Raw genomic sequence first — 12,855 nt, 5'->3', positions numbered from 1 at the left:
TTATTTATAAATGTCAAACGTAGTTCACATTTTACAACATTAACATGTCACAATCATGAGCTGAAAAGGTTTGTTTCAAGCATTAACGAACGATTTACCCTCAATGAAGCAGAATTTAATTTATTCTGTCTACAGGAGCAGATCTCTTCATCTTCAGTAAGATAGTCAAGCATTACGAGGTTTTAAAACATCTTAGTTTCATGTAAAATATATTGGCTGTAGACAACAGAATACATTCACAGATGTCTGTGATATATTAAGTACATTTTTGACAAAAATGGGCTGAGAAAACATGCACAAATACACACAGCTAATTTTCTTCTTCTCAGCCAGCCTCCCCATGAATTAGCCCAGCTTTAGCATTTCTATCACAAGCTCTCATGGGAAACAGGCAGGGAAAAAAACGTTATCTGGGACTGATCAGAATGCATGAGGGAACGAGAACAGAATGATCTAGAAACCAAAGACACGCTGAGAACGACAGCTCAGCTAATGGAAAACACAAAGTTAAGAAATGGACAGAGAAGTGAATTGTAAACGTATTTTTCTGTGCACCACTTACACAACAATGTAATGTACCACGTTATTTACGTAACACTCATGTTCAAGTGCCTCGAGGTAAGCCTTACGTTTAAAAAAACCCTAAGAGAGACGGTAAAGAATCTGACATGTCTGGCCGGATTAGATGAATGAGAGAATCCTGGCGTGAAGCGTTTCACAACGCTCCTCAGCACGTGCAGGATGTCCCCCTCCCCTGCCGCCCTCACCACTCTTCTTCCCATGTCCCTTCTAACACACTCACGTTGCACAAACACACAGCTAGCCTGAGAGCTGAGGGGAGCATCAGCCTATCACCAGGCAAGGCTGCTGCACGCATCACCGGAACCCAGGATTGCAATTGGCTGTCAGTGCCAAAAAAGGTGGGTCTAGATTATGTAAACAGACCCAGCTTCTAAATACAGGGCGAGCAGCCAATCACTGCACACACTGCACTCAGACGGCATCCCTAGTGATGTACTGAGTGGCTGAGAGATAAAGAGAGAGAGAAAGGTAGCGCGATAGAAAAAGACAAAGAAAATTGTGGGCAGCACAGGACTCTCTCTTAACATGCTGACAAATGCTGACGGCAGGAGTGCAACAGACAATACAAACACAAAGGGCTTGGCTACCTTTACGAACAAACAACAGCCGCAGCACTTTAATGTTAAAGGCACAGTTCGCTCAAAAATCAAAACCCTGTTACCACCCTCATGTCGTTCCAAACCTGTAAGACTTTGTCACACAATAGAAGATATTCTGAAAAATGTCTCAGTGTTTTTTCGTCCATACAATAATACAATTGTAGTCCCGCTGACTTCAATTGTATGGACAAACAGTTGAAACATGCACAATATCTTTGTTTGTGTTCCACATAAGGTTTTGTTTTGACATGAATTTTTGGATGAGTGAATTTCCATTTTTGGGTGAACCACCCCAGCCAACGCATGACTTGCACATATTTGGGAAAACATCACATGTCAGAATGGATGACAGGATGTCAGAAGTTCAAAACCACAATCCAGAAATCCCTAAAGGCCCGTTCAAACCAAGAACTATAACTGTAAAGATAACTATATTTGCATCTACACTAACGAACTATAACGGTCTGTTTATTCTAAGCTCAAAGTGTTTTTGCTGTTCTTGTTGCATTTACACAGCTTTAACCAGCAGATGTCCTCAGCATGCTATGTTTCGAGTGAATAGCTAGAGTAATCGATCTAATCTAACAGTGAATTTAGCTGATGAAGTCAATATAACGGCCTTATTCACTTCAAAGGAAGCAAGACGATGTTGTCGAAACTTGTGCTGGATACCTGAGGTAATTTTATTTTACACTGTTTGCTAGCCTGGCATTTATCGTTAATAATACTTCTCACCATTTATTCCGAAGGTATGACCGTTTGTTTTCCTTATATCCATTTTCTTTAAAGTATCCTTGAAAAGGGAGTTTGACTTGTCAAACATTGGTGGCTTTTTTGGTGATTAACTTCTCCACAATGTCGTCTTCCATTTTAAATGCGCAAGCTCTCAAATTCGAATGGATTCTGATTGGCTGTCAGTGTTTTATCATTCAACAGCTGGAAAAAAATCATTCTAAAAGTGATCCTAACAATATCGTTTCTCTATATCGTTATCGTTATAGCTGCGGTGTGGACTCTTCTATTCTTTCTATTCTCGTCATCTTTATAGTTTTCATTCTTAGTGTAAATGGGCCTTCAGTACAGTAACTGAATCAATCTTAAACAGAATATTATTATTTTAAACTGTGCATGCAATATATTTAGAGGTCAGGTGGGTCTTTTATATGAGAAGTAAATGAGAAGAGTAGAATATATCAGGATGGACATTTGCAAGGAATTTAAAGAGTCGGATTCCACCTAACAATTTCGGTTCATTAATGATTCTTTTTAACACTCCTGAAAGGTATTTTCACGTTAACTACATTTCACACAGAAGTCCATTTCAAACCAAGTAGCTTTCTGTTGGTCAACGTGGCAAATTTGTGTGACCAACTTGAAAATGAGCAACGTCTGCATGGCAAAATCTTTCACCTTCACGTGAAGCTCCTATTCCTATTGGAACGACTGGATTACGCCAGCGAAATTTCACAGAGCAACAGTAAACTTGACTGCACTTTAAGGCAAAGAGCTGTGGTTGCATCTAAGAACCAATAACAAATATGTCATGAAAATAATTGCTTCCAGTATTTTTTTAAATGGAATGTTTACAAGTAAGAATTGATTGACATTTATAAGAGTTGAGAGGCTGTATTTGTTATATTTTGATGCTTGTTGGTGTTTTGTATCACGAGTTGAAGTTCAAGAAGGTTAGTACATTTAAACATTTGATTTCCAATTAAAAATCTGAAAAAGCTCAATAAACATGCAGCGTATGATGGACTAACCTGCACTTTAGACAGCTCGTAGTTCCCTTCAGGTCCGGGTAAGGTCTCTCTGGACGATACGGCCCTGTACGCAGAACCAGATGCCAGACAGTCCTTTCCCAAATCATGTCCTTTCATCTTCTTTTACCAACATAGGAGCGCTTTTGTTGCTTCAACTCTGATCTTTATCTTGTCAAAGTCACCGAATCTAAGCAGATGAGAGAAGAGATGGGTTATAACATGAATGGAAATGTTACTCTTAAAGTCAGCATCGATCGAGCACATTATATGCGCAAATCCCCTTTTATCCCATTTAAGTCTACCACTTAAGTCTGACAGGAAGGCATTGTTGTAGGTACATTATTGTATGGACAAACATTATAACTGGCCAGAGACAGTCCAATATTAATTCCAGTAAAGTTTTCAGCATAAAGTCACTTTTAGTAGTAGGAACATTTAGTTGTCTCAAAACATGGTAAGCTGCGTACCTAGATAACATTTCTGGCCATTATTTGGCCAGACTCTGTACATGCCTTGTTGAATTTTAAAGGGGCTTTTGATTATGATTTCACTTTTTTAACTTTAGTTAGTGTGTAATTTTACTGTTTGATCATAAACAACATCTGCAAAGTTATGATGCTCAAAGTTTAGTGCAAAGGAAGATATTTCCTTTACAGAAATCACTTTTTAAGGACTACAACAAGCTTCTTCCCAGGTTGGTGACATCACAAACCCCAAAATTTACATAAACCCCACACCCTAGAACATACAACAAAGGGGGTGAGGCCATGTTGGGCTGCTTTAGAGAAGAGGAAGAGTTGTTGTAGTAGAGTGTGGTTGTCATACCGTCATTTTACGCCGGACTGCTTCACAAACGAGGGTCAATTCAACACTGGATTTGCACAAAAGATTAACATGACGGCGCATGCTAGTCGATGAGTTGAAGCAACTACATAAATTTATCCACTAACCATTGAGTCTCTCCATCAGTGTCGACTCCTGTTTGAACAATGTAAGGCTGAACACCGTTACTGACAATCCTCATTTTGGCTGCGTGAGATTCTCCAGCTTTGTTGTTGTTGAGCAACAGAGCTGTTAAAGCTCCGCCCTCTTCTGGAAAGGGGGCCGGGAGCAGCAGCTCATTTGCATTTAAAGGGACACACACAAAAACGGTGTGTTTTTGCTCACACCCAAATAGGGGCAAATTTGACAAGGGGTATTTTGAGCTGAAACTTCACAGACACATTCTGGGAACACCAGAGACTTATATTACATCTTGTAAAAGGGGAATTATAGGTCCCCTTTAATCCAAAGTCAAAACAAAAGGACCATAAAGATACTTTATTTTCATGACAACCACATTTTCACCACAAAATAAGCATGACTGTAATGCATTGGTTTTGCAATTCCCATTAGCCATTTTTACTGCAATACAGTAAATACATACATTTAAATAATACAATTTATTTAATTTGAATAAGCATAAATGAACGCCAATACAACAAATACTGTCACGATGTATAAATACTACTTAGAATACATACTTACACTTTATTTTACTGCATTACAGTAATGAGAATAAGGAAAAAAAATGTGCGCATATAACGCAAAACATCTAAAAATAGGCTTCATTTCGTTTAGGCGACTATATACAGTTTTCTTTTTTAAGTGATATGTCCGGACAAGTTCTTGACAGGATTCACGTGACTCCACAGCCTACGATGCTCAAAAATGTTGCTACTTATTCATGTTGACTAAACAGGCAGCTCACCAGATTTTGAGAGGCGGCGAACATCTTTGACAATTATGATGCAGTCGTGAATGAATATACACATCAATACATTGATTTATTTAGAGTGTGAGCGGCGAATATTTTATTACGCTTTGACTAATGGCTACATTCTCGGAAGACACAGTAAAAGTGCATTAGATACCGCTGGTTAAAGCTTTAAATCTGTTTATTTGAGTGGAAAAGGCCTCGCATCTCCTCCAGCCAGAAGAGAACAAACAGTTCCCGAAAATATGACTGAAAACAACAGACCGCACGGGCTTCATACAGGGACATCTACTGGATTTTTTAGACTAAACAAACCAAGGGCAGATATATATTTAACATCACTTAATCAGATAATATCTCTTTTTAATTTGGCAAAGAGAACACTCTAATACCATTCTAGTTGTAATAATCCCGTTAATGCATTTGTTAGAGAAAATGTTTCCACTTATTCTGTAAGCATATATATCTCATGGATTACAATTATACATCAAGTATCATCAACAATAATATCTAATGCATGAGTTAAATGCGTTTCAATATCCCGTCTGAACGGAGTGCATCATCAGAACTGCACTGAGACAATAGATGTCACCTACATCAGGATATAAGACACTGAGCAAGACTGAACAGCGCAATATTCACACGCAAGATGCTTTTTGGTTATTGTTCGATATATACAATAGAATTAAAAGTCAATAACATAATTTCCCAAGACATGTCAAATTGAGATAAAATAAATTACATTTTTAAATATTTTTTTCAAGTAGGGTGTCAGGATTACAGATGTTAAATCATGCAAAACATACTACAATAAATCCTATTTTGCATATCAAATAAAAAGATAAAAGTGTCCATTGCAGCAGATACCTGTTCCTCTGGTGGGTCTGCGGATCTTCAACAGCGGATGAAGCAAAACAACTTCGTTATAAACCAGCTATTTGAAGGATTCTGCTGGAGCTCGTTCTGGGAAATGTAGTGTAGTGGAATTCTACTACAAGTTCACATCGTTCAAGTGCCGATGTGTTTGGAACTACAGCACCCACAATTCACTCTGCAGTGAATGCGTCAGAGCTCTGTAAGTAGGCGGGGCTTATTGCGCCAGTGAAGGGGACGCGCATCCTCTGCAGTCAAACGCTAGTATTGCAGCGTGATGCTCAGCCTCAGGCTGTGGAGTGGAATTTTACCATAGCAGAAAGTACAGTGCGATGATGATACTGCATTATATGCGGACATCTTTCTTCTCGTTTTATTGTTTCATCGGAAACTACACCTGACACACTCTAACCCATTCAGAGACACATTATGTAGAAACCAAAAAATGTCAATACTATATTTCTACTCATCAGTTTGAGATTTTATTAGTTATTTCTAATATTCAGTATAGTAGCTCTGTTAAAGTAGCATCATCCATACAACTGTACATCTGGATTTATTTCAAGAAAAAGTTATGTTATAAATTATTAGATTCAGGTTGCGTCATTGTGTGTGTACACATTTCTCTGCATTAATTAAATTAGTATATACATACATACATATACATATATACTACCATTCAAAAGTTTGGAAACATTACTATTGTTTTTGAAAAATCTCTTATGCTCATCAAGCCTGCATTTATTTTGATCAAAAATACAGAAAAAAAACCCAGTAATATTGTGAAATATTATTACAATTTAAAATAATGGTTTTCTATTTTAATATATTTTAAAATATAATTTATTTCTGTGATGCAAAGCTGAATTTTCAGCATCATTACTCCAGTCTTTTGTGTCACATAATCCTTCAGAAATCATTCTCATATGCTGATTTATTATCAATGTTGGAATCAGTTGTGCTGCTTATTTTATAACCTGTGATACTTTTTTCAGTATTCATTGATGAATAAATAGTCAAAAAGAACAGCATTTTATTCAAAATAGAAATATTTTCTAACAATATAAATCTTTACTATCACTTTTTATCAATATAACACATGCTTGCTGAAAAACGTATTAATTTATAAGTACTAATCCCCAAACTTTTGAACAGTAGTGTATATTGTTACAAAAGATTTAATTTAAATAAATGCTGCTCTTTTTTTAACTTTTATTCAAAGAATCCTGAAAAAAAGTATCACGTTATAAAAAAAAATATTGAGCAGCACAACATTTGGAATAAATCATATTAGAATGATTTCTGAAGGATCATGTGACACTGAAGACTGGATTTAATGATGCTGAAAATTCAGCTTTGATCACAGAAATAAATTTTATTTTAAAGTAAAACTTATCTTAAAGTAAAAAATTATTTTAAAGTGTAATAATATTTAACAATATTACTATTTTCTTTCAAAAACATTAAAAATAGTAATGTTTCCAAACTTTTGAATGGTAGTGTACATATACACACATCTACACATACGTTTATGTTAAAAAGCACCTACATTTATGTGTGTACATGTATATATTCCTAATTTAATTAATGCAGAGAAATATGTATGCATGCACACAATGAATAGTTGGAATTAAATTTAGAAATTCATTGGAAATTAATGTCAACGTTTAAAAACACGGTAAGGCTTATTTTACTAAGGCCACTTCCCAGCTACATTTGAAAACTATTATTTTAGTTTTAAGATAAATATAAAAGAAGAATAAGCTCAGCAGTTTATCTTCACCCACAAGTCAATGTCCTCTAGATTCTAGATCTACTTTTCTCTGTATCCATCGCTGAATTCGGAACCGCATACTAGTATATTACTTGTACTACATTTATTATTTCTGCCATAGAAAGATATGGTAATAGTATGCCGTCCCAAACTCAGCACTGATCTATAATAAACCCAGACAAAGTGTTCTTGTAAACAAGGCAGTCTTGAGTAAGGAAGTGTTAATTATGAAAGCTGCAGTTTCCCTTAATAACACTCTTTTCAGTTCTTCTACAAATGATCTACTGGAGCATCAGTTCCTCTGTACATCCAGCTCGATGCAACTGTACATTTCTCAGAAGTTGCTTGAATTATTTCTCGACTGAAAAAGGGGTTGCCAAAAGGCAGCAAGACTCAAAAGTGGTTGCAAAGAATAGAAGACTTTGTAAACTGAAGAATCAAGTTGTGAAGAGACCACAGAGGCATTTTTTCCAATCATTTTTTTTATTGTCTGTACACAAAAGCATGTTATACACGAGATGGGTACAGCATCTGAAAAAAGAAAAAGAAAAGATTAGTAATTCGCTCAATACTTGCATGTAGAACAGCATCTTCCCCTTTTTTGAAACATTGGAGCCATTTACACGACACCGGTTTCAACTAAAAATGAAAACCTTTTATGCGTTTAGGCCGTTCATTTACACGACAACAGCGTTTTAAAGGTCCTGAAAATGCAAACTTTTGAAAATGGGGTTCGAAGTGCAAATTTTTTGAAAACAATTCCATGTAAACTACAAAAACCAGAGTTTATGAAAACTGATCATGAGCATGCGTATTACATGTTCAGTCTATAGGCGTGTAGTGCTTCTTTACAAAGTGACATTGCCAACTACTGGCCTGGCAGCAGAATACAGCGATTTCACAGATCCATGTGAATGGGAATCGTTTTGACAATGTTATGGAAACAAGGATACAAGGAAAAGCTTTTTTGCATTTAGTACGTCATTGTTGTGTAAAGGTTAGGCCTGGGTGATAAAACGGTAATCGATATTTATCGACGGTACGTCTTAACAATAGAAAACTCTCGATATAGCTTCCCTTAAATGCGTTAAAATGTAAACAGACATGACGTTCGGTTGCATGAACTACTCTCAGACGCGCTACGAGTGACACACAAATAAGGTGCTGTGGAGTTCAGTTGCACAATGGCCACGTGAAAGAACACAAACACAAAAATGAGTGCTGTACCTGCCGGCGACGAGGACATATCAGCTCGTCAGTTTCATGGTTTCCTTACATTTAACAGTTGATGTACTTCAAAGTTCATCTTGAGAGAGCAGCCGTCATGTCGGTATTAACAGCTGCACAGTGTTTTCAACCACACAGTATCTTTATTTCTGTGTTAAGTATATTCAAATTATCACAGAAGTACTGAGATAAAACTTTATAGTTCAGATATAAACACTAATGTCTATGTTATCGATCAAAATTGAGCAAATAAAAAAACTTGGCGCTGAAAACGCCGCATTTATCAGTTACATTGTTTCACCACCAGGTGGCAACAAGTGACTGTTAGAAAATGTATTTGACGTTGAATTCAACAGATTCTTTACACCGATTCATCCAGTAAAGAAACAAGAGTATTTATGAGTGAGTCATTGAATCATACATCCAGATGTTTTTTTTTTAAATAATGAATTCAAATGTATTTAAAAAATAATAATAATAATAAAAAGATTGCAGCAATTAATATTTTGTCAGAACCTCTAGTAAATTACGTTATTTCATTTGGTTGTAATTCAGAATCGTGATCTTAATTCTACAAAAAAAAAAGTTTCTCAATTTATCCAGAATTCTGCAGTTCTAAGTTTCTATAACGCTTATTTAATCTTCATATAAAATATAAGAAAGATTTTAGCTTTTATTTTAGCAAGCCCTAGTAAATGTACCCTTAAAGCAGATCATAAAAGAGAAAAGTACCCGTTTGTGCCCAAACAACACAAAGTAAAAAGTTACCAAAATCCTATCTCAGGTGTGCTTGTTACATTAGCAAATAAAACCGCCATATGTGCCTATCAACGCGCTTCGTTCGGCTTCGAAGTCACCGGCAGCCCTGCACAGGACTTGTTTAAGAAAGATATCACTTTGTTTTTAGACCACGAAAATCAACAATGTCACCAAAGAAGGGTTTGGTTGTGAAGGAAAGATAACCTTGCTTCCCAAAGAACCCAGCATTAAGTGGAGCTGAGAGTTGTGCGCTCACGCATTACATTGATGCGCTCTCGATATTTGTTATTAAAATAACCATAGAAAATGATAGTTGCAATCACTTTTTTATTGGTTAAAATGAATGGAGATTATCTTGTGTTTTTCCGTGGCTGTTCGAGCCCTCGAGATCAGCGCTTATGGTTTCATAAGCAGTTCTATGCTGGATTTACAGATCGTTTGAAACTGAAAGATGAAGCGGTCACAGCGGTAATGATCCCGGTCATGAGTCGGAACAGCAGGTGGAGAGTAAAACTGCATCAAATGTCTGTTTTGTTTGCAACAGGCGCATAAGTGCATACAATGTAAACAATACGAACGTAGTGAATTTATAAATTCATTATTCACTATACACTATATTCATTATAGCGATTCAAAATGTATCCATGGATAACACAATGGTGTATTGTGTGTTTAAATACATTTGTTTAGCTGACCATTGATAGCTTGCAGATGATCGCTACGCAAAAGCTGCACGTGCTCGTCACACTTTAGCTCGGCTCACAAGGCACGCATCCAGGCGCTCGGCTGTTCTCAGAAACACCCAGTACAGCGTATGTATCTTTTATAAATATGATAAAACTAAAGACTTTTCAGAGATCTGAAGGATGTACTACTACTACTATATAGATACTCAAGATTAACATGAGATTGGCAGAAACTGTGTGTGATATAGCCCCGCCTTTAAAGGTGGCACTAAGGGCAACACCAGCAAGATCTAATGTGCAGATAATGTTAACCAGCACTGTCTTGAACCCAGTTTAAACCACTGCCACACTATAAAGACAAGCATATAGTGGGCAAACACAAAGTAGAACCGGGGACATTATTGATACTTAAAGTCAGAGAGAAACTTTAAGACCCTTACCACACGGATCCTGTGCCCGATAGCCTTTGCGGGAAGATTGCTCTTGAACTTGGCACGAACCATTCCACTGCTTCCATGAGCCCGTGTGACTTTACCCCAGATGACACGTGTCTTGTTGGGTTTACCGCCGGGTGTTGCGGTGGTCCTTTAGAAAACATACAGAACTCACATTAAACATTGCCGACTATGAAGACAAAAAACAAAACAAGACCATCAATAGATATTATGAAACACGTCTCTGCATGGAAGAGTAAAAATGTGTTTCATGATCATCCCAACAGTCTTTGCATTTAAAGTCAACATGAAAAGAAGTTCACAACCCATTTTACAATAAATATTCAATCATAAACCATTAAGGATACACACAGATAATAAAATTAGGGTGCATTCGGGGTGATGGGGACACTTTTTGTCATTGAAACGACTTGGAAAAAAGTGTCCTAATCAACCTGAATTCACCCTAATTTTATATACAGTACTGTGCAAAAGCCTTAGGCACGTCAGTATTTTCACCCCCCAAAAAAGGTTTTAAGCCAGTTATTTATATCTTTTGCTGTAGTGTGTCAATAGGAAATATCCGTTCACATTTCCAAACATTCTCCTGGATTTAGTTTGTCTCAGTTTCATCTGTTTCTTCATGTAATCACAGACGGATTTGATGGTGGTGAGATCAGATCACCGTGTGGAGCACCGGCTGTTATCAGTCTTATTGTGTATTCAAAAATCTCACTGGATTATTACAATTAATGGCAAAATGAATGTTTGGAAATGTGAATGGATATTTCCAATTGACACTACAGCAAAAGATATAAATAACTGGCTTAAAACCTTTTTTGGGGGATGAAAATACTGACGTGCCTAAGACTTTTGCACAGTACTGTATGTATGTTTTTTTTTTTTAATATATTATATATATATACACACACACACACACACACACACACACATATACATACATACACTTTTGAAATTGACATTGTTCCGACGGAAACAATACTTTTAACTTTTGTCCAAATTATTTTATAAAATATACATTTTGTGTGAAATAAAAAACATTTAGTTTAGTAGTATACTTTACAGTGAAATTAAACTTCTTACACTTTCATTTTTTTGAAGCATTTAAAAAGACCAAACTTAGGTCTGTATTCCAAAGCATTCATGATTTACAACCATTTAAGTTCAGATCTATGCTCGAAAAGGGGAGTGACAGTTAACAGGTTAACAAAATGCATCAAATAAACTTCTGAAACATTGAGCACCAACAATTAAAAAAACAGACACATGCATAATTACATAAATTACAACTTTCATATAAAAGTGACCATATGTCAAGGCATCACTGACAGCATGATCACACACACACACACACACACACACACATTACAGACTGCATCATGGAGTCAAACCTCTCCTCACACATGCCACTCGTCCCATGAACACTTCACCGTGCCACCACTTACTTTTTTGCCTTGTAGACGTAGGCACAGCGTTTGCCCAGGTAGAAGTCGACCTCTCCGCGGTTGTAGACTCCCTCGAGCTTGAGCAGAGCAGTGTGCTCACGCTGGTTCCTCAGGCCACGCTTGTAGCCAGCAAAGATGGCCTTACTCCACAGCCTACGAGAGGGAAAACTGTCTTCATCTATGCGCATGTGCCCAGAAACACTTAAAGACATTATTACCACACAGATTTACAATGCTGACAGCTTTCCTGTCTCACCTTCCGGGCATGATGATGCTTTGACCAGGCTAACCAACCTAAAATGACAAAAAAACATTTAGTCTGAGGATCATTTAATGTGCAGTCAATAATATATTTACACTGGCTATATCCAGGGCAGCTGCATGTTTATCTTCCTCAATGCTATGATGCTAATTTCTCAAACGGAGTTATACGTACTTTATAGTTATTAGTACGTCTTCAAAACAAGCTAACTAGAGTAATAAACATCACAAATGATTAACAAAACACTGTTTCGACAGTAATGAGCAGAAATGAGCTCCGGACCGCAGTTTAGCCTGAGCCAACCGACTCAAACAATCCGTGTCAAATCTGAAGCATCTTATGTCGCACATGGCAGAACTCTGCGGAACATGGACTTTATTTATATCTTTTATTAATACTGGTATAAATCGCGGCTCACTTTACATCGCACAAGGCTAAAATGTCACATTTTAAAGTCGAGCTCTAAAACGCTCACCTGATTCAGTCTCAAAGATGGAGGAAAAGGCCGCTCGCAAGGAACGCTGGGAAAATGTTGACAACGGTGTCTGAAAATCTGCCTGACTGAAATGAAAGCGTTTCACATTATACCACTTTTCCAGTTTCTTCTAAATCATCAACAACAACAGCAACAACATAGTAGTAATAGTAATAGCAATAATAATAAATAATAAAAT

General features: G+C 36.8%; 2 protein-coding genes across 2 annotated transcripts in view; both read right to left on the bottom strand.

Annotated features, from left to right (window-relative positions):
• The window catches only part of abcc5 (ATP-binding cassette, sub-family C (CFTR/MRP), member 5), a 40,896-nt gene extending 35,176 nt beyond the window's left edge, over positions 1-5,720 (bottom strand). Inside the window, exons 1-2 of the mRNA XM_048169097.1 lie at positions 5,568-5,720; positions 2,945-3,131 (exon numbers count right to left, since the gene is read on the bottom strand). Coding sequence (XP_048025054.1) covers positions 2,945-3,061 — 117 coding nt within the window. The 5' untranslated portion in view covers positions 3,062-3,131; positions 5,568-5,720. The remainder of the gene's footprint in view (positions 1-2,944; positions 3,132-5,567) is intronic.
• A 2,091-nt stretch (positions 5,721-7,811) lies between these two features.
• rpl35a (ribosomal protein L35a) lies at positions 7,812-12,759 on the bottom strand. Its single transcript, XM_048169028.1, has 5 exons — positions 12,657-12,759; positions 12,176-12,213; positions 11,920-12,072; positions 10,460-10,604; positions 7,812-7,878 (listed from the first exon to the last, which is right to left on the bottom strand). The coding sequence occupies exons 2-5, from the start codon at positions 12,184-12,186 to the stop codon at positions 7,855-7,857; spliced, it is 333 nt and encodes a 110-aa protein (XP_048024985.1). The 5' UTR covers positions 12,187-12,213; positions 12,657-12,759; the 3' UTR covers positions 7,812-7,854.
• Between the last annotated feature and the right edge of the window lie 96 nt (positions 12,760-12,855).

Source organism: Megalobrama amblycephala, linkage group LG19 (assembly GCF_018812025.1).
Source record: "Megalobrama amblycephala isolate DHTTF-2021 linkage group LG19, ASM1881202v1, whole genome shotgun sequence".
NCBI lineage: Eukaryota > Metazoa > Chordata > Actinopteri > Cypriniformes > Xenocyprididae > Megalobrama > Megalobrama amblycephala.
The sequence above is the reverse complement of the archived record's forward strand: the minus strand, read 5'-3'. Positions and strand labels throughout refer to the sequence as shown.